The sequence below is a fragment of the Capsicum annuum genome, chromosome 3 (genome assembly GCF_002878395.1).
Source record: "Capsicum annuum cultivar UCD-10X-F1 chromosome 3, UCD10Xv1.1, whole genome shotgun sequence".
Classification (NCBI taxonomy): domain Eukaryota; kingdom Viridiplantae; phylum Streptophyta; class Magnoliopsida; order Solanales; family Solanaceae; genus Capsicum; species Capsicum annuum.
The window spans coordinates 14055216-14082672 of NC_061113.1; the positions used below are offsets into that span (position 1 = coordinate 14055216).

Here is a 27457-nt window from a genome sequence, read left to right on the forward strand (position 1 = left end):
GTTACTAATCTGTTGAAACAGATATTTAACATGTCGCACTAGATAACTAATCTGTTGCAACAGATGTGTCAAATGTTACAATAGATGACCCATTTGTTTAAATATGAATCCAACATATCAGCCTTTCATTGAAACAGATGTCTCATCTGTCGCAACAGATGATTTATCTGTTTAAACAGATGGATCTTATGTTGGATTCATGATTGGGTTCTATCCATTGTTGGAAAAACAACAACACAATAGCAGTTACCCAGATGACAAATTCAACTAAAAATCATAATTTGACTTACCAAGGTCTCCTATGAAGTAATGCCAAAGTGAAAAGTGATGTTCGAACCAAAATTTGACCAAAGAAATAGCGGTAACAACAACAACAACAAATGGTCAACAAGAAGAAGATGAAGATGATAATGAAGTAGAAGATGATGATAATGAAGCAGAAGATGATGAATAAAACAGCAGTAACAATGAACGACAAAAATCGCTACGAGAGAGAAAACAACACTGGGTGAGAAGAGAAAGAAAGGTGTCTTTTTTCCCTCCGTTTTCCGTTATATAGGTAAAATTTTAGATCAAAGTGTAAATTTAAAAATTTGTGGGGTATTTTCAAACTTTCCCAACTTTCTTAATTTATAATAAAGTAATTGTCACCTCTACTCAATAATTAAGACTTGTGTCACCTACACCTCATTTTAAAGTTTTTTTGTCACCTAGAGCCCAAACCCCCAAGTATCCATGGAGAGTGTACTCACTATGCATTAATTAGTACACATAATTAAATAACATTAAAATTTAAATAGATATTTTTAAAATTATTTTTCCTTTCATTCTTTGTGAAATAAAGTCTAATTTCATTTTTATTCCTAATCAGTAATTCACATTACTGTTGACTTTTCGTTTCTTTAAATATTGTTTTGGTTCTGATGCCAATTTAGCTATTGAATTAATTTTAAGAAGATAATTTTAAAAAGGATTTTTTTAGTAATGCTAGAGGACAATTTATTTATAGTATTTAAAATATTTTATTTTAAATTTTTTTAAAAGATAGATCTACTTTTCCAATTTATATATATTTGGTTTTTCGAAAATCCTTAACTAACTAATAACACTATGCTACTACCTTTTGAGTTTGCTTTTAGTAACACAATTACTTTAAAAAGAAAAAAAGAATAAATTTTAACATGGCACTGATAGTAATATCAATAAAATCTCTACTGCAAGTTGCAATTTTCACAATGAATTAATGCTCTTTTAGGCAATAGACATTTAATTTCATTTATGTTCTTCAAGTAGCATATTACTAAAAAGGAAAAAAATAAAAATAAAAATTATCACAAAGGAGAATAATTTTAAAATTACTTAAATTTTAATGTTAATTAACTATGTGTACTAATAACATAAAGTGTCCAATTTAAAAATGACATGCATCCATATTAATAAAATTCTAAGATATTTTTATCTCTCACGTGTCTCCATGAAAGCAAGTTTAAAAGAAATAATAAGACGTCCTAAAAAAATGTAGTTGAAAATATGAAAATAATTCATACAAGTAAAATCTTTATGAAAAAGGAGTAAATTGCAAAATTGGTGCATCTAGAATTTATTTTTTGTTTAACCATACAATATCTAAGGCTGAAATGCGTTTAGATACACGAGTTTGGGGCTATCATTAAAGACATATTCAAACGCATAAAATATTGCAAGTTTATCAATTTCGAAACGTCTTCAAATATGTAGCATTTGAAGTTCTATATGATTATTTATTTATACCCTCTCCATGCAGACGGTGCACGTCCAGTTTGACGGCTCCGGAGAGTGACATGGCTAGAAGGAAAGGCGGAGTTAGAGGATGTGGAAGACCACGAAAGAAACCGATTAACATCATTGTTGCTCAATACTAGATCTGGGCGAGATGTAGAGGCCAGTACATCTAGAATTGGGGAAATAGTGATGGAAGAGCAAAGTAATGCTGAACCAAAACCTTCTACCCCGAAAGAGGCGAATTCTAAGGGAAAGGGTACTAAGAGGAAGGAGTGGGCTAATTTGTTTCAAAGGAATCGTGCTGCTGAGAATGGGATGACATTGACCTACAAGCACAACTCATTGAAGGTGAAATTATTGTTCAGTTGGAAAAGGAAGAGGCAAAACGAGAAACAGAGAAATGAAAATGTGCGCATATTGCTTATGTTATTGGGGAAAGCTCTGCATACAATGTAATGCATCGATTTGTTACTCAGAGCTGGAATCAGGTTGCAACACCTGACATTTTTATGCACAACGAAGTATATTTCATTGTCAAATGTCAATCTATGGATAATATGAAAGAGATACTATATGCAGGCCTGTACACGTAAAAATAACAAACTAGTTATACTAAAACCTTGGTCGCCTGATTTTGATTACACAGGAGAATTCCCCATTGAAATACCTTTGTGGGTGATGTTTCCAAAACTTCACTTGAATTGTTGGTGATGCAATTCATTGAGTCGTATAGCTAGTTGTATTGGGACACCTATGTATGCAGACGAGTGCACTGCAAAACAAACTAGCGTGTCGTATGCTAGGATGCTTATTGAAGTGAACATTACCAAAACTCTTCCTGACGTGATTCATCAGGTGACGGATCCAGAAGGCAAAACTTTCACTCATCGAGTGACATATGACTGGAGGCCACTGTATTGTGGTAAGTTCTAAACTCTTGGCCATGTTTGTGACCCAGTGCAGCACCCTGAACAATGTAGGAAGAATAAGGAGCAAGTATAGAGAGCACCTCTGTCAAGAAAATGGACCTTGGGCCTCACTCAACCTCAAAAGCTAGCTTAAGAGGGGAGGATTGCCCAAGTCCATATAAGCAAACCACCAGTCTATTCCCCAACCAATGTGGGACTTTTACTCCCTCTAACAACCTCTTAAAAAGATAGTTCAACAATGGCATTATAAAGGTCCTATTCAAATAGAGAGACAGGCTTAGACGTAAGAACCTTTAAAGCCTATAGCTATTGTGGTGGACCAAACAGCTAAGCTACCTGGATCATCTCAAAATGGTAAGACTTCTCAATCTCTTGCTGCAAAGACTAATTCACTAAGTCCAAGTCCTACCACAACACCACCAGCGCGGCAAAACTTATCTGAGTTTCCAGTGTTAAGCAATGCCAAAGGCAGAGGAAAATCTAAATAATGATGTGGATTATATGGAACATAAGAGGGGTGAATAAGAAGCATAAGCAGAAAGAAGTGAAAAGAGTGCTTCAAATAAAGAGAATTAAGTTGTTTGGGTTGATAGAGACGCGAGTTAAGCAACAAAAAGTTAAAGGTATCCTACAGAATCTTGCTCCCGCCTGGGGGTGTCTGGATAACTGTTTATTTGCAAATAATGGGAGGATGTGCTTGTGCTGGGACACTAACACTTGCACAGTTTTAAAACTTGGAGAGAGGGAATAGTTGATTCACTGTCGAGTGAAGAGTTACTGGTGATCTAGATTGCCTACTTACTATCATTTGTGATTTTAATACTGGTGAATTGAGAAAGTTATTGTGGGCTTCACTGAATGATATAGCTCTAGGAATTAGCTCTCCATGAATCTTGGGAGGGGACTTTAATGCTTTAATGCTTTATTATATCCTCAGGATAGGTTATTTGGAAATCCAGTGCAATATGTTGATATAAAAGATTTTGTTGATTGTATGACTGACCTCTTATTAACTGAAGTCAACTGGAAGGGTGAATATTACATATAGAGTAACAAGCAGCAGGGTGGTGACAGGATTTGTAGTAGATTGGATAGAATGTTTGGTAACATGGCATGAATGATGAAATGGGGTCATTTGAAGGTGGAATATGATCTTTGCAATATCTCTGATCACTCTCCAATGTTCCTATCATTCATCCAGACTCATCAAAACACCAAGATTCCTTTTCGATTTTTAATGTGTGGACTGAACACGGTAACTTTCAAAGCATAGTAGATAATGGATAGAAAAGGGACAGATCATATAATAAGCTGAGGAATGTATGGCTAAAGCTCAAAGATCTAAAGGCAGACTTTAAAAAGCTAAATCAAGAAGAGTTTAAAAACATCACCCAAAGGATTGATAAAGCTAGATTTGAGTTGGCTGAGGTTCAAAAGCAAATACAGTTCATGTTTACTGATGATTTGCAAGCACAAGAGAAGAAGATTCTGTAAGATTTAGAGAAATGGTCAATAGTGGAGGAGAGTATCATGATACAGAAATCCAAAGCAAGATGGATCAAGCTAGGTGACTCCGATACAAATTACTGCTCAGCTATACTAAGTGAAAGAACCCAAAAGAAAGGTATTGTTGAACTGAAAACTGCAGCTGGAATAAGATTAACTGAACAAGGGGCTATTAAGGAGGAGATTATTAATTTTTGTAAAAGGACTGATTGGAGGTGTTGCAACATCATTACCAACTATTAAAAGGTTGGAAATGAAGAGAGGGACACGATTACAACAACAGATGAGATTACAGCTCATTAAACCAGTCATTGATAGAGAGATTTCTTGATAGTCTGAATGTCATTGGGGATGACAATGCCCCCGGCATAGATGGGTATAATTCAGTATTCTTTAAGAAGGCATGAAACATCATAAAGGAAGACATACTGGAGACATTTAAAGACTTTTTCATCATTACTAAGATGGCTAAACTTGTTAACTGCACAGTGATCACTCTTGTACCTAAAACTCCTAATCTAGCTACAGTTAGAGAATTTCGACCAATAGCTTATTGTTCTGTCCTGTATAAGATTATAGCCAAAATCCTAGCTAATAGGTTGCAAAAGGTGGTGCCTAGTATAATACGTGAAGCCCAAGCTGGATTCATACCTGGTAGAAAAATTAGAGACAACATTATCTTGGCTCATGAATTGATTAAAGGCTATAAAAGGAAACACATATCACCAAGACGTATGCTTAAATTTGACTGGCAAAAAGCATACGATTCATTGGAATGAAGTTACTTGAGACAGGTTATGCTTGAACTAGGATTTCCAAAACTCTGTCACATGGATTATGGAATATGTACAAATAGTGAGCTACAATATACTTATTAATGGTGAACCCTCTGAAACTTTCAATGCTGGATTCCAATTTCATCCAAAATGTGCTAAGTTAAATATTGATCATCTTTGTTTTGTTGATGATTCGTTGCTTTTTGCTAGAGGAGATGTTTCTTCAATGGTTGCACTTAAATCTTGCTTCCAAACTTTCTCTCAGGCTTCTGTAATTTTAGCCAATTTAGGCAAAATTTCAGTGCACTTTGGTGGAGTAAAACAGGTAGAGCAGAACATGACACTGCATCTTCTGGGTTTTAGTTATAGGGAGTTTCCCAAGTACCTTGGGGTACCTCGAGCTACAAAAAGATGTCCTTAATATACTGGTACCCCCTACTTGATAGAATTACTTCTAGAATCTCTTCTTGGACAACAAAGACGCTTTCATATGCAGGTCGAGCTCAACTTATCCAGTAAGTAATATTTGATATTCAGGCCTATAGAGCTCAGCTATTCTCTATTCTGGCTAAAGTTCTCTCTATAGCAAGTATGATGAGACTAAAGAGCATCCATTCACCCAATGTGAGTACACTATACGAATTTGGGACAAGGTGACTCAATGGATGTTGATTCACGAAGTGCAGTTGCTAACTGAAACCAACACCTATCATGGCTGATTACAAATTCTCAAGGGGACTCTAAAAGAGCTCAGATCTTTAGGTGGTTGCACTCAGAGACTCTGTATGGTACTCTGAGGGAGAGGAATTTGAGACCATTTGAAAAAAAGTGTCGAGCCTGGAAGATTGTTGCCAAGGACATTGTGTATGTATCATTCGTCAGAGCACCATCCCAAATCGGAGCGGAAGTTCATCGCTTTAGATTTTAGATTTTTAGCTTGCTTGCTCAGGTAGCTTATACAGGATGGCAGGTTGTGTATAACCTGCCACTATTTTGTAAAGCTTACTTTTGGTGATAAATAAAATGCAAGTTACCCAAAAAGAAAAGTTGTTCTATATGATTATATTAACTTATTTGTCTAAACTTTAGCCGTATTAGCTCAAACTCCATGCACCATTTTGCTTGAACTTCAAGTATCTCAAATTCATCTCAGTATGTGAAGTCTAAGGTGGTGCATAAACAGCCTTACCCCTTCCTTAATACCTTCTGAAGGTAGAGAAGTTTCTGATAGACCATCGGCTCAAGTACACCATAATAAAATCATGCATGGAAAGGAAAATACATTAGTGAAGCAGTCATGTAGAACATAATGAAGAAGAGAACAGTAGCAGCAGCAACCACATCACATAATACGGTGACCAGAGCTAAGGAAACAACAGGTAATAAAACAACACAAGTTCATAGTAACAAATCATATAGGAAGAAAGATTTAGAGGGCAGAAATTTAAGGTACATTATATAAAGTATATCAAGACCTTTCTTGGCACAAGAACCACACAGCTATGAGAAAGTACTGAGGTAGTCCCTTAAGTAATCGGAACTACACTGCATAACCATGAGCTATTTACTTTCCAACTAAAAATCCTCCCCGTTCGCAAGCATAGCAGCCATTGCAAACATAAAAAAGAGGGGAGCTATGACTAGATGTGAAATATTTTTATTTTTGAGACAGATCCCGGTTTACAACATCACACATTTAGAGAGGCATTCTCAAATATACAAAACAGAAACACCCCCCTTATCTCTTGAAAGTTTAGCAAGTTTGTTAAATTGCAGGAATCAGTGCATGCTTGTTGGGAAGTGCTTAAGACAGCTGCTCAATCTGCTGCTCAACTATCAGCAAAACACAGTAACGATAAGTTCGTATTAGCTGTGGACAAATAGTATTTGTATCCAGCGGTACACGTTTTGGTACCTTTGAGGGGCAGATATTAGACATCATATAGCCTCATTTCCTTCTTCCAGTGCCAATAGTTAGCAGCTCAAAGCTCCTAAGAGCATCATCCCTACCCCCTCTTGTTGCAGTAGCACGGGTAAACGATGATGACTTGGACTCAAATCCTGGTTGTACTCTTTGGGTAGTGGAAATACGGCCACTGCCTGAACCTAAGCGACCAGTGCGATTGTCAGTGGGTTCACCAGATGAGCTTGGTCGGCTGCTTCCCATTACAGCCCTCCTCGAGGTGCTACCAGTTCGAGATACACGGCCTCTTTCAGCATCAGCTTGCTGAATATATTAACAGTGCATCAGAAGATAACCCCTAATAAGCAGTTCAGGCACCACGAAAGCTCCAGGTGGGAGCAAACTGATGCATGTAAATTGAGAGGATACAAGAATATCGTACAGAATCGCCAGGATTCAGGCAGATAAAAGAAGTCAAATTCGCTACTTACCACATCCTTAGATGATGGTACATCTTCTGAAGATCTGTGATGTCTAAAATTGTCCCCTAAACCAGTTCCAGACACATTCCTTCTGGAAAACGCCTCCACCGCACCAGAAAATCTATCTTTAATTTCCTGCCTCACTGTACAAGAGATCAAACAAATTTTAAAATTAATTTCAGGCTACAAATCTGCATGATAACAGAAATTCAACCAAAAGAAAAAGACAAAACATGGGAGAAGAAGAAGAAACAAAACAAATTGGACATATTCTGTCTCTACTCTTCCTATCATTAATAATTGGACGGCACCCATTTCCCCAGATTTAAGGAATCCTCAGGGATAGCAGCAACTTTTAGTCAATGCACATACTTGAGCAACGTACATCTCTCCCTCTGCCCATGAATGATCACAAAGGCAAGCGTGTGAATTTATGCGTCTCAAGTGGATCTTCTGAAATTACTTATAATTAGAGATCTAAAGCACTATTCTTTCTAGTAATAAATTTTTTTTTATGACCGTGGTATCTGGGTCAGCTTTCGCACACCTTGACTAATTCCACCGGAATACCTACCAACAACAACAGGTACCAGGTAACTCTGTCCACCAAGGCTAGGACAAATGTGAAGAAATCACCTAGTGTTTTTGTTTCTGCTGGGATTTGATCCTTAGACCTCATGGCTCTCAACCACTTCATTGACCAGTAGGCCACACGTCCACACCTTTGGATGCTCGTCTCACAATAATTGGTTATTTTGTAAAAAACATAAATTGGATTGGCGACAACGGACAAGCATATAACGACAAGCACCATGAGCCCAGCCCAAACATCAATGGTCATATGAGAAATTTAAGCTGTTACTTCTGAAGCCAAAGTTTCATGAAACAGTACCGGGGATCTTTTCTGCTCTTTCAATGGATGGTCCCGGATTCGCAGGTAATCTTGCAACAGGTTGCTGGAAAACAAATAAAATGTAAGATTAGGGCATCTTTTACAATGCAAAAAACAAAGAGTAGATTTTTTTGCAAGAGCAGATTTATTTAAGACATACTCGTGCTCTTGAACTGGAGCCAATTTGAGGATACTTCAAGATAGTCCAATCAAACACATAGTCAAATTGATAACCTGCAATATACACAAAAATAATTTCGTTGTATAGGACTACAGAAATAATACTTCTTTTTCCAAAGAGATAATTTAAAAGGGGAAACAGATCATGAAACAAAAAATGTACCCTCTCTAATGAAAAGATCTCGGAACAGCCTTTTCAGGTATGAGTAATCTGGCTTGTCATCGAACCGTAATGATCGGCAATAATGAAAATATGATACGAATTCTGAGGGATAGGATTTGCAAAGCACCTGCTTAACAGAGACCAATGTATTATGTCATATGCAGTTTGATGCATGGGCAGTAGTATAATTTAAAGCAGATATATTCGGAAGACCAGTAATCCCCTGTATGACCAGAAGTACAACATCTCATATCAAGATTTGGCATGGAAAATATGATGTACATAAAGTCATTACCTCTATAGGTGTAAGCATCTTCTTCTCACTAATCTTGTCATATTTCTGCTTTTTGGTGCCAGCTTTCAGACCTTGCCACGGCAGACTAGTAAGCACAATGAAATATGTTAATTTTAAGAAACAAGTAAATGCACATTGAAATCAAGATACAGGCACCAACAATGAACTTCCAACTGTAATTCACAAACCTTCCTCTCAAAAAATACATAAGCACATAACCAAGAGACTCCAGATCATCTCTTCTGCTTTGTTCTGCATGCAAGGAAGAGAAGTAATTACATAAAGCTTAAAATACTACTAGGTGCTTGAGGTAAGACAATCCTCACTTACCAACTCCAAGATGGGTGTTAACACTAGCATAACGAGCTGTTCCGGTAAGGTTTTTGTTTTCCCTGAGGAAAGGAAGAAAATAAGTTATTCAATAATCCATAGTTACAGACTTACACTCCAATCATCTACCCAAAATCTTATAAATAAAAGATCAAGGAAAGAAAACTCAATAAGAATGTAGAACTCCAAATTTGTCTCTTAATCCAGACATCAACTATTGGGAAACTTGGAGTTGGAAGTGTAAATAGAAAAGATGGAGTGCAAAAGAGAAAAAACAAGAGAAGCATCTAAGCAGGAATAACAACATAATCAGTGCATCCCCACAATTAAGAGAAGCATCCAAGAAGGAATGAAGGGTAAAAACATTCAATACAGTCTTCTGTTTTCTCAATAACATAGTACACCATACGCAATCAAAATCTTAGCCACGTCCAGTAAAAAAAGATGGTTTTAATATCCTCATGGGTAGCTTTAACTTCTGAGTCAGCTTATGTAAAAGAGAACTTTGGAGCAACTATAAAAAAATCAGCAAAAGGTCACAACTAGGTTCGAGGAAATGTTTTAAGTCATTATTACTTCAAAAGGTCAAAAAGTGAAGCCGCCAAAGAAACAATTGGAAAAAGATTCAACCTTCCCCTTCTCTGTATCAAGTAATTATTACTAACACATAGTAGCAAATTGATCAGTTATCAGATCACCTCAGCAAGCAATATTCCCCTTTAATTACTAGAAATCGAAGACATGATCTTTGAGGAACATACGAGGTTTATCTCTCTTACCTGTATGGTATATGCTTGTGTGTCTGAAGATCTATATATTTCTTGGCAAGACCATAGTCAATGATGTATACCTGTTATACCAAAATAAAACACCCAAACTGGCTTAGAGCTGTGGAGGTCATGCCAGAAGAATGGCTTTCCATCAAATTTTTAAACTCGTTCTAACGTAGATTTTACAATGGTATTACAGAGACAGAAGCTGCTGATCCATTAATTACAAGATGTTAATGTCAGTCAAATGCTCATGTTCAGTAGCGTCATACATAATACAATGACAGAATCTCTAATGCAAGGTCAGTTTTTTTTTACAAACTAAAGTATAGAGGAACTTCTTCCACACCTTTTCGGATAGCAAAATTCTTCCATTTCCAAGTGTCTAATTACCAGACTTTTGTTATTAGAACTTCTACCTCCTATGCTAAAGCTTAAGCATCATGCTGGAGATATACACTAAAGGAAGAGAAAAATCTTTAAACATATTGTGTCCAAGAAAATGTAACTACACAATGCACTGGATTTTGAGCATTATTCCAGGACACTGAATCAAATGCACTCCCAGCCAGTTGGCTAGATCCTTCTTGGACAAGAATGAAGCAGTTCATGTCACAGGGATAGTCTTCATTGAGCTCTAAGAGAAGTGAATGGCAAAGAGATACATGAGAGAGAGAAGAAATATCACTTATTGAGTTCCAGATTACATAACGGGAGAATACCCAAGAAAAGAATGTTCTATTTCCATCCCAAATTGAAGTTCCTTGTTCAAGCTCAACAAGCAATATAGAATAAGTACAGCTCAATGCTAGAGAAGAACTTGTATAGTAGAACCAAAACCTTAATAGATAACCAACTTGTCTAGATCCTCGGGGATTTAATTTCCAAACAAGTGGCCGAAGAACTGTCACGAGTACAACAACATACCCCAAGAAATCCCACAAGTGGGGTCTGGGAGGGTGGGATGTACGCAAGTGTTACCCTACCTTTGTGGGGTAGAGGTTGTTTCCGAAAAACACTTGGCTCAAAAGAAGTGAAAATCAATGCATGAAGGAGAGGAAAATAGCAACAGCAAAGTAGCATGATAAACAGAGCAAATGAAGCAACAAGTAACAGTACAAATAGAAGAATAAGATACTATGTGAATACTAAATAATACTACTAGATAAGGATAAGATGAGTAGAGGAGCCTAGATTCCTGTCTAAATGAATAGGAGCATACAACCTTGTTGTTACTATAGACATACAAGTACACTTAGAGAACATATGATGAAGTGCACACCTGATTTGCTTTACGCCCTAAACCCATTAAGAAGTTATCGGGCTTAATGTCACGGTGAAGAAATCCTCTTGAGTGCATATATTCAACCCTATTAATCTGCATCAGAGAGCAAGTATCAGGCAACCACCTAGCAGCTATAATAATTATGCTTTAAACAGTAGATAACTTTGGCTATTTACCAATTGATCTGCCAACATTAAAGCTGTCTTTAAAGTGAACCTCCTATTGCAATAGTTAAATAAGTCTTCTAAACTTGGTCCAAGAAGGTCAATAACCATGGCATTGTATTCACCTTCAACGCCAAACCACTTGAGGTGTGGAATTCCAGCTTAAATTAAGAAAATGGATTAAAAAAAAGATTAGTTTATTTAAAAAAATATACAGTCATTGAAACTCATGGGAACTTAGAAGGTATTACTTACTTCCCCCTTGCAGAAGCATATACAGTTTTGATTCATAATGAAGCTGAGGATGCTTTGTTTTAGTTGGTTCCTGCAAACCAAAAAATTAGATCCTTGGAAACAGCAAAGCTAATGTATCAAAAAACAACAAAACTACAATACAAAGCATAGCACTGGAAACAGACACTCAAAGAAGCGCAAGGAAATCTCATTCATGATGTTCTAAAACACTCGACAGATGGTGACAGAAGCTGAGAAGCAAACTACACATGAAGTACAGGCACACTAACAAACAAGGAAGGACTAAAAAGAGCCAAATAAGCAATGTCACTCAAACATTCACAAACTAGCAATATCCATATATGATACTTTTAAGCTTTATATTACAACAACTGACGACTCAAAAATGATCTTCTCATCTTCTAGTGAAAAAGTCATTCTTCTCAACTTTTGTTAAGTTCATTTAGCTAGTGAAAGGCTCAACCTTGAGACACAATTGACACAACTATGTTGCAAATTTCAAGCTTCCGGCAAATCAACAACAACAACATACCAAGTGTCATCCCACAAAGAGGGGTCTGAGGAGAGTAAAGCATACGACCTTACTCCTACCTTGGAAGTAGCGAGGCTATTTCTACCAGACCCTCAGCTCAAGGGACAAAAAGTCCAAAGCAGTATAGAGAAAGAAATAATGGAAATGAAGAAGTCACGGCAAAATACTACACACAACCTGACAAATCGTCCTAGACATTAGTCATAACAAGATAAAACGATAATCAAAGTACAAAAAACAACAGAGCTTCAATCAAATCAACATTCTTAATTCTAACACAATTGACACCATGTTTAAGTGAATTTCAGCTAATCAACATACTCACCAGCTTAACAGCAACTTCTTCACCAGTTTGCACATTAACCCCTTAACACAAAAAAACAAAAACTCAAAGTCAACTCAAACCCCATGACATAAAACTTAAGCTACAACTAAAATTAACAACAATCAAGTCATACACATTAAGATTACCTAAATAAAGTTCCCCAAAAGATCCACTACCGATCTTTCGGCCTAGTTTAAACTTGCCACCAACCACATGATCCATAGTCAAAGATTGAACAATCAACAAAAACACCAAAAAGATTCACTCTTTTCTTTATTTAACTAAACTTCAATTAAACTAAACTGATATTAATATCAATTATCAATCACTTCTCCTTACGAATTATCAAAAAAGTTACAATCTTGAAAGTACCCTAGATCCAGCAAAATCTAAAAAATGCTAAAAATGATATCTTTTTGGTAACCCAAAAAAAAAAATCAAAAAACCTAAAGCCTAATATCAGTTAGGTATAGAAACACACTTGGAATAGGTATTTTTTTCAACAAAATCTTCCCCTTTTCTTGAAAAATAAAATAAAAGAATAATACAATAAATGGGACAAAATTAAAGAAAAATTAAAACTTGAAGAGAAACACTAAATCTTGATGAAAAAACTTGAGGGGGGGGGGGGAGTTTTGAAAAAGTAGAAAAAAAAAAAATTTTTAAAAAATTGAGACAAAAAAAAAAAAACAAGAAAAGGAAATGAGAAGGGAAAAATGGAGGAAGCTGAAAATATGGGGGGAGGGAGGGGGAATCTGAGGGAGATGAAATCTGTGGAAAATTTAAGGGAATTTGATGCAAAGAGGGGATTTGTGTAAGAGAAAGAAGATGATGATAAAAGGAGAATTAACGAAATGGGATTTATTATTATTGTTATTATTACAAGAAAGAAAAGCTAGGAAAACATTAGGCTAGCTTTTTTCTTTTTCCTTTTTGATTTTTCGCTTAATGTTCGGTATTTATATTAGAATTTTGAATAATTCGAATCGCATACTACGAGCTCATGAGAATGACGCTTTCAAAATAATTTTCTCCTTATTCAAGGTTCAAAACTGAAATTTTCTAATTAAGAATGGAACTTTTTCTTTTCCTTTTTTTCCCTTGACTTTTTTTATTATTATTATATTCTTTATTTTTTTCTCTTTTAAGGTGGGATAAATTCTTTTCTAAAGAAAAACATTGGATGTTGGGAGAATAATTAAGAAAAAAGGAAGAAAAATATTGTGATTATTCTTTAGGAAAGAAGATTTAAATGATTTTTGATTCCTAACTAAGAAAATTACTATTAATTTTGTGTATTGACTATTCTTAATTTAGATAGTACTACTTATCAATAAAAAAAAATTAGATAGTACTTATAATGTTTTGAAATTTCAAAATAATTTGTTAAAAATTTTTTAGAAAAAAGTAAATAAATGGACAATTTGTATTATTTTGAATTATCATTCTTCTTCGAAGAAAAGGTAATATTTCATTTTTCATTAAACAAACTAAATTTAAATTAAAACTTTTCAAATTTATGTGAATGTTCTTAAGAAGTTGCAAGGAAATTTTGTAGAGATAAAATATCAAATTGTCTTCAATCCTGTACATGTTTTTAAAATCAAAAGAAAAATGTGTTGGAAATATATATGATAATATTTGACATTTTTATACTTACCAAATTATCACTAATTCTTCACAATGCACTTAAATTCAATAAGTTACAAGACTTGTAACATGGGGATCCTATTATCATGAATTTTATTAGTATTGTTACTACATTTCCTTCACCAAATGGCTTTGAAGTGTATAATCGTTCTTCGTTGAATTATTTTGTTTTCTTATGTAGATAGCGTTTGAAAAATTTATGAGGCTTTCAAATAATTTAACTATAAAAGATATTTGTAATTCTTCTAAACCAACTTAATTCCAACTCTAACTCGTCTTGAATTGCGGACTTTGATTATTTTTATATAAATTGTACGGTGTTTTGTCAATTTCGTGATGACTCTTCGAGCGAGGCACCTCTCACTTGTATCAATTGAATTTTTTTACACCATATTTTGATCAGTCTTTTCTTCAATCCGATAATATTCAACACCTTCAATTTGAGTTGATACTTTTTTCTTTGGTTGACTATTATTATGTATAAATATAAGATTAGTAAATTATGTGAAAAGTTTTTTTTAAAATTGATGACTTTTTCATGAATAAAAAAACAAACCAATCATAAAAAAGGAAACATGTTGAAATTACTTTTTATTTTCATTCAATATCTTAAAAAAGTGGCCTCTTGAACTATAAAGAAAAGTTGGATGGTATGTTTTGGGGGTTAAGATTTGTAAATATGTTAATAGATTCTTTGTCTATTGTTCTTAATATATTACTTATGTATATATAATATAATCTTTGAGGGGATGTCAGCCCCTCCTCTAATATAAAAAAGGGTGGATTGCGTCAATCAAAGCTTTGATTATAAATTGAGAGTAGAGATCAATTTCAAATTTAGTGATCAAATCAAAAAGTTAATTTCATCGCCAAGATTCTCTATGATGGGAAGGCCAAGTAAAAACAAGAAGCCCTCAACATTAAAGGCTTATGTAATGACCCGTCCTAGAAATTAATAGTAACGACGTTGTTGAGGTGTGACTTAACCAACCTAATGGCCCTTAAATAAAGGAGACAACAGTTAAAGATGGACAACTCAAATTCAATAGCAACGAAGGGTCCAGATTGATCAATCAATCCACTTAAATAAAAAGATCGACACTAAAGTAGTCTGTGAAAGTTGGTATGTTCTATACGCATGCTCTTTTTCTCAAAAATTCCCTTCTAATCTCCCTTTCTAAATCTCAATCTTATTCTTATTTCCCTCACCTTCTCTTCTCATTCTTTTCCATCCTAGTTCACTAAACTTGATCAAAACTATTACTAATAAACTGGTATTGAGCTGATCTTCATTTCGTCATCCATTCAGGTATGAAATCGATACGAGCTGAGTGATGATTCTGAGCTGAAGGATCGAACTGCTGGATTAGGAAATTTAGCTCTAGTTGATTCTAAATTCGTTTTCCTAGTTTAAATTATCATTAATTTTCATTCCGAAATTTTGTTTTTACTGTTTGAACATTGTTCGCCGGGAAGTTAGTGTAAATGTGGATTTTTTAATGTTCGATTAAATTGTTGTGAACTATATGAGTTTGTTACAACTTAAAATACTTCTGAAGCACGGATAAAAAATTTTCTTAATCATTGAATCATGAGAAACAACATCAATAAAATAGGAAAATTGTTGTGATTTTTCATGTATAGCTTGGATTCTACTGCGAACAGAGTCTAAGCACGCCAAAAATCCTCTCCTAAACCATAATTTTAATTTTTTTTTTTTATAATTGCACGATTTCGATATGAATTTTTTCTTGGTCAATTTGGTGCATCATGTTTATATATTATTGTAAAATAACTTGTCCAATTCATCAATTTAATAATTCATGAATTTGTCAAAGCTAATTGAGAAGTCAAAACCAAAATGATCACCACTAAGGAAGACATCAACAACTTTTTCTCTCTTTTTTTTCATGAAAAAGAATTACTATTTAAATCAAGTATTCATCTTAAAACAAGAAATATTTCATCTTTTTTCTTTACTTTTTCTTTTCATTCTTTTTCTTTGTGAAGGAGATCTTGTCTAAGTCCAATTGAATACAAGGCATCAAAATGTCATAGGCTACCTAACCCTATGATATAAGAGAAAATTATTAAGGTTGGGTCTAGTAAGTTGTGCATCATCTAGGTATAGGATTTCAATTCCATGAAATTAAATCAATACATGAATTCTCAAAATCGTTATTTTTTTCTATTATCTTAATTTCATTCAGATACATATGGAAAATTTAGATCGTTCAAATATATAATTCATCCTCTTTTATGAAAAAATATAATTTATTACCATTAATAATCTCATTTACTCACACTAATAAGTCATGCATTAATAGTCTCTACTTCTATAAAACGTAGGACCTTTATGTAAGTCCATCAACAATGATCAATGGTGTGTCTGGTAATTGAAAAGAAAATGTTCGTCACCAAAAATATTTATTTAATTTATTTATTTAAAAAAAAAATATTTTCTAGTGCTTAAGCAAAAATATCATCTCAGAAGCATTTATATATAACATACGCAAATATAACATACGCAGACAATATATAGGGGTGATATGAAGGTGTGGTATGTGGTGATAGGAATATGGTTGGTGGTAAGGGTAGGGTTGCAAGGGCTTTGGGGTGCTAGGGGCGGGATGAGATGATTAATGTATAATGCCATTTATGAAACCTCTTGTATTTTATTTGATTATTTTGCAAAATTCGCACGGTTTCTAAGAAAATATGGATCTTTGGAATCAATTTTTTTTATCTAACTAAAAAAGAAATTATAAAAAAAGAAAAAAAAAGAAAATAAGATGTAAAAGAGGAGAGCTATTTATAGATTTTTTTTTTTTGGTTTTCCATCCGGTGTCTGGTACGCACATTGGAGTCCGACTAATCCGGATTTGCGCCGGGTAGGGCCCCATTCAGGAGGTAGCGCTCCCCACAGAGTTTTCTCCATGCCCAGGGTGAAACCTTCGACCTCTGATTAAGAATGGAACAACCTCCTCCGCTGCGCCACAACCCATGTTGGTGCTATTTATAGATTTTAAATTAAGTGGGGGTGACTGCAAAAACATCCCTTTTGTCTCGCTAAGCATGCTCTGACAAACAATGAGATCATTTTATAAGATGAAAAACATTACTATCATTTTCTTCACTTTCTCCAGCAGAAACACTAAAATAGACTGCAAAAAAGACCACCTAAGACAATCCCAGGGATACTTTGTCTATTTGTGCATTTGCAATGTTGCTTTCACATGTCAAGAAACAAATAATGCTAAACAAATAGTAGCAAATGACCTAATACATTGTCAATTCAGACACATATGTAATAGAACTACTACTAAGTTGCTAAGACTCTTTACTTTAGGTGTTGCACCCGATGTGGGACCGGTACATCATGTGGTCAACAAATTTGGATGCTTTAACCAAAATTGATGGAGATCTCGTAAAATTTAATGATTTATCTGTGACTTCTTTTTCTTTTATCTCCTTTCAAGATTCTTCTTTTCTCATCAAGTTTTACACATGCTATCTCATAATTTAGGTTTAATATCTCTATTTTTAGATATTTGAATTATTTTTAGCTCTCCTCACACTTGTCTCTATACCTGAATCCGTATCTCTGAATCTTAAAATGTAGATCATAAAAGATCAGACCTCTGAATCCGTACCTATATCAAACACCCACACCTGAGTCCAAGCAACTTGGGCTACTAGCCTACTACTACTGTTTTATATGTTTTTTGTTTGGTCCTATTTCTTGGATGCTTTACTGGTACTATGACCTATTCTTGATATGAAATAGAATATGTCTCCTTTATGCCAACCCCTATAGCAAGAATACAAAGACCATCACCTCAACCCTCTATCCACCAGACCCATGGCGGAATTTTCAATAAAGGGATTAAGGAGATTCAGAAGTAAATATACAAATTAGTTGAAGGAAGTTCAACATCAACTATATATAAATAAAAAATAATTTAAACCATGTATAAATAGTATAATTTTCCATCATAGAGGATTCATACGATCCCCCTAAGCTAAAGGTGGCTCCACCTTGCAACAAAAATCCACTCGAAGTTACAACAACAACATATCTAGTGAAATCCCATAAAATGAAGTCCGAAGAGGATAGAGTGTACGCAGATTTTATCTTATCTCTTGGAGGTAAAAAAATTATTTCTAAAAAACCATCGCCTCAGCAAAGATTCACCCAAAGTTAATGATAATTATATCTCAAAGTTCATGATGCAGTACATTATACCTAATTTATGAGCCCACATTCAAACACCAGTTTCATATATATAATTAATAAATAGTAAAATTTTCTGACAAAGAAGTTCGTATGAGCTCCCAAAACTGTCTGCTACAAAATGATATAGCACGAAGAGGAATTAAATATTTGCCTGAAAATTTGGGTTGAAACAGGTTATAATTTTTTTTGCATCCATTGAGGAAAATTAACAAGAATCTTGTAAATTTAAATTTTAGATCAAATTACAAATCCAGGAAAAAAAAAATTTGGACCATTTCTCGATTTGTGCGTGTCATCCTTGCGCAGGGGCCATGCTAATCTTCTCTGTATCGTTCCAATTTTATCGGATGTCCCCGCAGGGACAAACACATATCTCAATGTTCTGCAATATAAACTCAACGAAGAAGCTTTCGGCAGCCGATGTGGGAGAAATATCTGGGTGGATACTTCATCGATTCTATAAAAGTTTTGTAGCTCCTAAAGAAAATGCAACATATAAAAGGAAGAAAAGACACCTTTTCACCATTCAGAAATTACATACCATGCAATGTTTAATCATATGTACAAAGATAACTTTCAAAATGACAAAGATTGCATTATTCATGGCATCAAAAGACATCATGTTTTTATGCATTGGCTATGGTATATTAAAATTCAAGTTAAAAGTTCAGTTCCAATTGATGAATTGGCTATGGTATATCAAAATAATATAAACATGATGTACTTGTTCAATAAGACCAAGTTTAATTGAGTGGTATTTTATCAAATTGACCAAAAAAAATACTCCATATTAATATGGTGCAGTTAGAAAGTTTCAAAATAATAGTATAAGAGTGGTTTTTTGGGTGCTTAGACCCTCTTAGTATGATAATTCAAGCTACATATGAGAAACCGCAGCAATTTCCCTATTCTATTGAAGTAGTTTCTCTTCATTTTAACGTCCTCGTAATTATTGGAGAATTGATTGATAACTGATATCTGTTTGGTTTAATTGGGTTTTAGTTAAATCAAGAAAAAAGCAAAATCTTTCGGTGCTGTTATTGTTGATTCAACTTTGACCATGGATCATAAGGTTGGTGGCAAGTATAAACTGGATCTTTTGTGGAAGTTATTTGCATAAGCTCAATGTGTATTTGCTTGATTGTTATTAATTTCAATTGTAGCTCAACTTTTATGTTTTGGGGTTTGAGTTGACTTAGAGTTTTGTTTTTGTATCAAGGGGTAAATTTGCGAAATGGAGAAGAAGTTGCTGTGAAGCTGGTAAGTATGTTGATTAGAGATTGAACTGTTCACTAGAATTGAATAAAATTAAGAATGTTGATTTGCCTGAAGTTGGAAATTCGCTACATAGTCGTGGTGTCAGTTGTCCTTTCGCTAGCTAGCTAAATAAACTTAACAACATAATAAAGTTACGAAGAATGAGTCTTTCACTTGAAGATGAGAGGATGAGTCTTTAGTTATACGTTTTCATAATATAAAACTTATCATATGATGACGAACATTGCTATTTGGATGAATGTTCAAGTGACATTATTTATTTGTCCCTTTTCTCAGTGCTAGTTTGTTGTTGTGCATTTGCTAGATATAGCTTCTATTTCTGAATTCTCTTTTGAGCTGAGGATCTTTCGAAAACAGTCTCTGTGCCCCCATGAAGGCAGGGGTAAGGTCAGAGTACATCGTATGCTTTCCTGACCCCACTTGTGGTATTACACTGTGTATGCTGTCGTTGTTGTTACTTCTATTTCTGAAGATTCTTATATTTCGCTTAATTTAGATCAGCATATTTGTTTGGTTGGGTTGGGGACCTATTATGATATACTATGTACTTCATATGTGGTTTGCTTCTTAGCTTCTGTCACCATCTGTGTAGGGAGAGTGGTTCTAGTGCTATGTTTAGTACTATGGTTTCTTCTTTGGTGCATTAGCTTTGCTGTTTACAGAATCTAATGTTTTGGTTCGCAGGAATCAACTAAGACAGAGCACCCTCAGCTTCATCATGAATCAGAGCTGTATAGGCTTCTACAAGGAGGAAGTAAGTGATAGCTTCTATCCATGAATTTCAATGACTCTTACATTTTCTAGCTGAACTGAGTTGTTTCTTCTTTAAAAATCATTCTCTTATTTTAAGCTGGAATTCCACATCTAGAGTGGTTTGGCGTTGAAGGTGAATACAGAGCCATGATTATCGACCTTCTTGGGCCAAGTTTGGAAGACTTATTTTACTATTGCAATAGGAGATTCACTTTAAAGACAACTTTAATGCTGGCTGATCAAATGGTAAATAGCCAAAATCATACACTGGTTAAAGCATAAATATTGCAGCTGGTTGCCTGATACTTGTTCTCTGATGCAGATTGGTAGGGTTGAATGTATGCACTCAAGAGGATTTCTTCACCGTGTCATGATGCCCGAGAACTTCTTAATGGGTTTAGGGCGTAAAGCAAATCAGGTGTGCACTTCATCATATGTTCTCTAACTGTACATGTATGTCTATGGTTGAGAACAAAGTTGTATGCTCTATGCATTCGCACTAGATATTCTAGAAAGTTTTCCACCTAGTTGTTAGGGAATTAAATTACTGAGGCATTACACCTATTATGAACCGTTACATTCTTATCCAAGAAGGGTCTAGCCAACTAGCCAGGAATTCATTTCTTTCCGTTTCCTGGAACAATGCTCAAAATCCAGTGCATTGTGCCGTTTCACATATTCTTGGACACATCTAATATGTTGCAAGATTTTCCACTTTCTTTAGTTTATGTTGTTTTCCAGCATAATGCTTGTGCTTGAGCTTGGTAGGTAATTTGCGCACAAAATTCTGGTAATCAGGCACTTGCAAGTGGAAGGAAAACTTCCTAGCTGGAAAGGATGATAACTTCAGTTTGTAAACAAACTGACCTAGCCTTAAAGAGCCTGTCGTCCTATCTGGTATGATGTTACGGTACATGAGCATGTGACTGACACGAACATTTTGTAATTACTGGGATCAGCAGCTTCCTGTCTCTTAAGTACATTTGTAGATCTATATTAGAACGACTTTATGAATCTGATGAAAAACAATTTCTCCGAAATGACATATGGCGTCTCTAATTCAGTTTTGGGCGTTCTATTTTGTTAAAACAGGTATACATAATTGACTATGGTTTGGCCATGAAATACAAAGATCTTTAGACACATAAGCATATACCATACAGGTATGAACCTCTTATGTTCCTCAAAGATCGCATAGTTCTTCCATTTCTAGAAATTAAAGTGGAATATTACTTGCTTAGGTGATTTAATAATTGGTCAATTCACTACAATAAGGTGAAGGTTGAATCTTTTTCCAGCTGTTTCTTTCGTGACTTCATTTTTTGATCTTTTGGAGTAATGAGGATTTAAACATTTGCTCGAACCTTAGTTCAGACCTTCCCTGGATATTTACTCCAAAGTTCTCTTTTGCATAAGCTGAATCAAATAAATTAAAGCTGCCTGCCCTTACGGATACGGAAAAGTGAAAACCATCTTGTTTGATTAGACTTCTGTAGATTTTTAATGCGCATGGCGTATTAAATAAAAAGGCGGATGAAAACCATTCCTGTTGATATTGAAATTACGAAACATATTTTGAGGCTCGGCATCTTATTTCTTATCAAGCTTTCTTACCTTGACCATATTTTTAATAGAGTTTAGGGTGGATGGTTGGAGTGTAATATGGATTATTGAATAACTTATTTTCTTCCTTTCCTCAGGGAAAACAAAAACCTTACAGGTACACCTCGTTATGCTAGTGTTAACACCCATCTGGGAGTTGGTAAGTGAGGATAATACTACCTCAAGCACCTAGTAATGTTTTAAACATGGCATAATCACCTCTTTTCCTTGTATGCGGAACAAAGCAGAAGAGACGATCTGGAGTCACTTGGTTATGTGCATATGTATTTTGTGAGAGGAAGGTTTGTGCATTACAGTTGAAGTTCATCGTTGGTGCCTGTATCTTGATTTCGATGTGCATTTACTTGTTTCTTAAAATTATTTATATTTGATTGTCTTTACTAGTCTGCCATGGCAAGGCCTGAAAGGTGCCACCAAAAAGCAAAAATATGACAAGATTAGTGAGAAGAAGATGCTTACACCTATAGAGGTAGTGTCTTTATGTAGATTATATTTTCCATGCCAAATGTAATCTGTCCTACAAGGGAGTATTCACCGTCGCTCATCAAACTGCATTTCCACTGGTCTCTGTTAAACAGGTGCTTTGCAAATCGTATCCCTCAGAATTCATATCATATTTCCATTATTGCCGATCATTACGGTTTGATGAGAAGCCAGATTACTCATATCTGAAGAGACTATTCCGTGACCTTCTCTTTAGAGAGGGTACGCTTTCTGTTTGATGATGCTAGTAGTTTTAATAATCTGATTCCTCTTTTATATTATCTCTTTTGCACAAGTTATATTTCTGTAGTCTTATACGACAGAATTATTTTTATATGCATTGCAGGTTATAAACTATGTGTTTGATTGGACTATCTTGAAGAAGCATCCACAGCTCGCCTCCGGTTCAAGACCACGAGTTTGTGTTTAATCTGCTATCGCTAAAAATTATCTACTGTTTGATTTTTGCATTCTAAATATCTTAAATTTTATTTGTTTTTCAGCAACGTATTCCAAACTCACCTGTCAATCTGGGATCATCCATTGAAAGAGCAGAAAAGATACCTGGTACTGTTTCAAGAAACTTTGGCTTCAGAAATAGCAGCAGCTTAAATTTCTCATATGATCATTGAATTATCTGGTTCATGGCACTAGGCTTTTGTCTCCAATCTCATCTATGCTTTTCACAAAGTAGCCAAAAAAAAATTCTAATAATCGTGGTGTCCGAGCCAGCTTGCACGCACTCGACTAATTCCATGAGATAACTACCACCTCCCACCAGCACCAGATACCAGGTAACTCTGTCCACCAAGGCCTGAGATAACTAATTCCATGGTGTCAGACCTCATGGTGGTCAATCCACTTCATTGAACCACTAGGCCACACCCTTGGATGCACAAAATAGCCAATTATTTCGAGTACAATAGCACTTTACGTGAGCGTTTGGACATAAAAAATGTGAAATTTTAAAAAAGTAGTACAGTATTTGTTTTCAAGTTGCAAATGATATTCAGAAATTGGCATTGTTTTTAGACATGATTCCTGATTTGAGTTATTTTTGAATTTGTTTGAGTGATTTGGAGAATTGGAGTGAAAATTGTGAAAACAGCTTTTTGAAGTTTTTTGAATTCTGGAAAATTTCAGAATTCAACAAAAGGTGACTGGAGCATTTTGTTATGTTTCTTTTTCTGTCATCATTTTACAGATTTGTAGCCTAAAGCTGATTTTAATACAGTATCTGTATGATCTCCTGTTCAGTGAGGCATGCGGAGGACATTAGTGATACGTTATCCAGAATGAATGTGTCTGTAACTGGTTTGCCAGTGTACCATTTGAGACATCACAGATCTTGAGAAGATGAACCATCATCTAAGGATGCGGTCAATGGCAAATGCGACATCTTTTATCTGCCTTCAGCCTGGAATTCTGTGCGATGTTTTTGTATCTCCTCATTTTACAGGCATCAGTTTGTTTCCTACCTGGTATGAACTTAACGTTACTGTGTTTTGCTGATAGTTGAACAGCAGATTGAGCAGCTGGCTTAACCACTTCCCAAAAAGCATGCACTGATTCTTGCAATTTAACAGACTTGCTGAACTTTCAAGAGATTGGGGGCTGTTTCTGTTTTGTAAATTTGAGAATGTCTCTCTAAATGTGTGATGTCGTAGACCGCGATCTGTCTCCAAAATAAAAATATTGGCATCTCTGTAATGTATCTTAATTTTCTGCCCTCTAATCTTTCTTCCTATATCATTTGTTACCATCAACTTGATTTGTCAACTCTATATCATTTGTTACCATCAACTTGATTTGTCAACTCTGTATGGATGGTTCTTTCATAATGAGTTGTGTTGTATTGTATCATACTGTATTTGATTTAATGAATGCAGCGTTTTGAATATTGTATTATTTTCCGTCGTTATATAACGTCACACATTCACAATTTGAAGAATAAATCTACATGAAAAGTAGGGAACGGAATATAACCACTATAAAAAGGTAGAATGAAAGATAAAATACGATTATTAAATAATTAGTAAAGACAAAATGAGGGGGAAAAAAGGTAACGATGCAATCACACCACCAAATCGATCGTCACACAAAACGTTAATTAAAGCAACAATCAAAACAAACATTATATTTAAACTAAAAACACAATCCAATAGGATCGACCATCCAAACAAGCTGACTTAATGAATCCAATTTGATGTACCTTAAACTTTTGCCTCCCAAAAAAAGGTATCCGGTTTGATATATCTCAAGGCAAATGCCTTTTTCCTAAGAAAGCTTCCAAAATGACAAAGATTGCATTCCTCGTACCCTTCCCATATCTGTTATCCCCTTTTATTTCTTACGATGAAGCCCTTTCACTACATTAACAGACACAGTTGATAGTTGTTGTCACTAAATAGTCTCCACATGAACGATTCCCATCTTCGAAATGGTGAAATCGACTATTTTTCCAGAAGTAGAAAGGTAAATTTTAGAATCTTAAATTTTATAAAGAGAAACTATCAAAATCTTACACTGTTTCTCGACACTCTTTGATCAATAATCACAGCAAGCATAGACCACTTAGCTCAGACAACCTTATAGATAGAGTTGATACTGTGATTCACCAAAAGAAAACTCTTCTCCGCGAAAAGTTTATGCCTGCAATAGGGGCTAAGCCCTTGACCATCGGATTATTGCACCATGAGAATTGCTCCTCCAGGTGCTACAACTCAAATAATGTTTTATTTGTTAATTGTTTGGTCTAAAAACACCTCAAGCACGCCTCAGTGTTCTGTTCATCGCAACAGTTGCAGAAAGGGACAGATCAATCTTCACTCTCTGAGCGCCAACACTGGAGGCTGCTACCTTTGAGCTGATGAACGCGAACATCAACCTGCTTAAAGTCCACATTGGGCTGATCTAAAGCCATGGTGAGATCATTGACAAGTCTTTCTGAGTCTTCAAAGAAGAGAGACACAACTTCACCAACAAAATCAAGGTTACTATCATCTTGCAGTTACTGAAGCTGACTAAACTGAGCATCCAAGAATTCATCATGAAACAAAGAGGCCATGGCGGAAGTTAATAAACGGTAAAAGATCAAAAATGCCCTTAAACTATGTGAAATTGAATAAAAATGTCCTCAGTTAATTGTTTGGTCTAAAAACACTCATGCCATCAACAGTTTGGTCCAAAAAAGCCCCTATTGTTACTTTATGGGTCAAAAAAGTGTCATTTTCCGTATAATATATTATTTCTTTTTTTGAAAAAACACATTCTGTTGATAAAAATATTACTTGAAGAACCTTATTCCTGTTTCTTTTCTTTTAAAATCACTTAACTAATAAATAAGTAGGAAACAATATTTTTTCCTTCTTAATCTTATTTTATCAATCAAAGTAGAATAACTTCATGTACCTTTTTAACTGATAAGAGGTTCTACATATATATATAAGATCATAGTGACTTCATCATTAATTTTCATTTAGATAACGACAAAAAATATTCCTAATAACATGGGAAATATTTTTATTTCTTAATCTTATCCGAATTCAAGTAGGATAAGTACTTGCTAATAGAAGAATATTATTAGGAAAATAGAAAAGAAACAATATCGTTTGGAAAATGGGCATTTTTGACCCATTAAGTAACAACAAGGGCATCTTTGGACCAGACTATTGACGGTAGGGTTATTGTTATAGACCAAACTATTAACTACGGATCTTTTTGTTAAATTTTGTATAGTTGTCCCTTTATACTTATTAAAACGACGACGATTTCAATATGCTTCACTATTCCCACTTGGCTCCACCACATCTTCTGCAAATTTCACTCTTCTCTCCTCTTTCTCCTTCCCATCTAAAAAAGAAACATAAAAAACCCATTAACTAACATATGGAAATTAATTTATACACGCTGACATTATAAACTTTTTTTACACCGGTAATATATTTTAGTCTGTAATAGCCAATGTTCTCCCCCATCATTTCACATTTTAGCATGATATGACGTGTTTCTTGTTCTGTCTCTCCTAGTCCTAGTTCCTATCATTAATCGGACAGCCCCATTTTGCCAGATTTAAGAAATTCTCAGGGATAGCTGCAACTTTTAGTTGCATATACTAGAGCGATAGGATCAGGAATAAGGATATCCAAGACAAAGTGGGACTCGGCTCCGTGGTGGAGAAGATGAGTGAAGCGAGACTGAGATTGTTTGGGCATGTGAAGAGGAGAAGAACAGAAGAGCAGATGCCCCAGCGAGGAGGTGCGAGGAGGATGGATATAGTGGGTACAGGAAGAGGTACATATAGGCCGAAAAAGTATTGGCAGAGAGGTGATTATACAGGACATGGCGTAACTTCAGCTTACTGAGAACATGACCTTATATAAGAGGGTGTGCAGATCGCGGATTAGGGTAGACAGTTAGTAGGTAGTTGTGTGTTGTTGGTCATAGTACTGGCCTTATTCTTGTAGTGTATCGCTATTGATTTCTATCTTCATCGGTGTATACTGTGTTTCAGCTATGACCCCAATTAGTTGTTACTATTTCCTTAACTAGTAGTTATGTTTTCTTCATTGTCGCTTTTTTCCCTTTCATCCCTACTTTGATTTGTTGTATTCGCACTAAGGGTCCTCCGGAAACAGTCTATCTACCTCCACGAGGTAGAGGTAAGGTCTGGGTACCCTCTACCCTCACCAGACCCAACTTGTGGGATTTCACTGGTTATGTTGTTGTTGTTGCTGCACATACTTGAGCACCGTACATCTGAAACTGCATATAATTAGAGATTTAGTGCCCGTTTGGCCATGGATATTTTTTCACTTGTTTCCGGAATTTATTCCGAAAAATTGTTTGGTCATAGAGTTGTTGCAATTAGTTGACTTCTTTTTCG

General features: G+C 35.1%; 2 protein-coding genes, 1 non-coding gene and 1 pseudogene across 6 annotated transcripts in view; 1 reads left to right on the forward strand and 3 right to left on the reverse strand.

Annotated features, from left to right (window-relative positions):
- Positions 1–6369: 6369 nt before the first annotated feature.
- LOC107864194 (casein kinase 1-like protein 10) lies at positions 6370–13481 on the reverse strand. Of its 2 annotated transcripts, XM_016710491.2 has the most exons (15): positions 12695–13481; positions 12549–12589; positions 11692–11761; positions 11449–11597; positions 11270–11365; positions 9997–10067; positions 9218–9279; positions 9076–9139; positions 8888–8972; positions 8593–8719; positions 8410–8483; positions 8250–8313; positions 7367–7500; positions 6888–7199; positions 6370–6805 (listed from the first exon to the last, which is right to left on the reverse strand). In XM_016710491.2, exons 1-14 carry the CDS (start codon positions 12768–12770, stop codon positions 6921–6923), a joined length of 1392 nt encoding a protein of 463 aa, XP_016565977.1. In that variant the 5' UTR covers positions 12771–13481; the 3' UTR covers positions 6370–6805; positions 6888–6920. The 2 variants fall into 2 exon arrangements, with proteins under 2 accessions (XP_016565977.1, XP_016565976.1); XM_016710490.2 differs by having other exon boundaries at positions 6370–7199.
- Positions 13265–24544, forward strand: LOC107865542 (annotated as a pseudogene).
- On the reverse strand, positions 18696–18798 carry LOC124897501. Its single transcript, XR_007054216.1, has one exon. It is a non-coding gene; the product is annotated as a U6 spliceosomal RNA (small nuclear RNA).
- A 355-nt stretch (positions 24545–24899) lies between the features above and the next one.
- The window catches only part of LOC107864192 (casein kinase 1-like protein 7), a 12554-nt gene continuing 9996 nt past the window's right edge, over positions 24900–27457 (reverse strand). For all 3 annotated transcript variants that reach the window (XM_047409075.1, XM_047409076.1, XM_047409077.1), the window contains one exon: positions 24900–26424. In XM_047409075.1, coding sequence (XP_047265031.1) covers positions 26345–26424 — 80 coding nt within the window. In that variant the 3' untranslated portion in view covers positions 24900–26344. The remainder of the gene's footprint in view (positions 26425–27457) is intronic.

Bases quoted from the DNA above. Each gene is read 5' to 3' on its own strand.
- LOC107864194 (XM_016710491.2), bottom strand. From the start codon at position 12,770: ATGGATCATGTGGTTGGTGGCAAGTTTAAACTAGGCCGAAAGATCGGT. The intron at 8,973-9,075 runs GTTTGTGAATTA...TGTGCTTACTAG, and splicing joins ATGTATTTTTTGAGAGGAAG to TCTGCCGTGGCAAGGTCTGA. The intron at 7,501-8,249 runs GTACTGTTTCAT...TCTCTTGTACAG, and splicing joins AAGAGCAGAAAAGATCCCCG to TGAGGCAGGAAATTAAAGAT.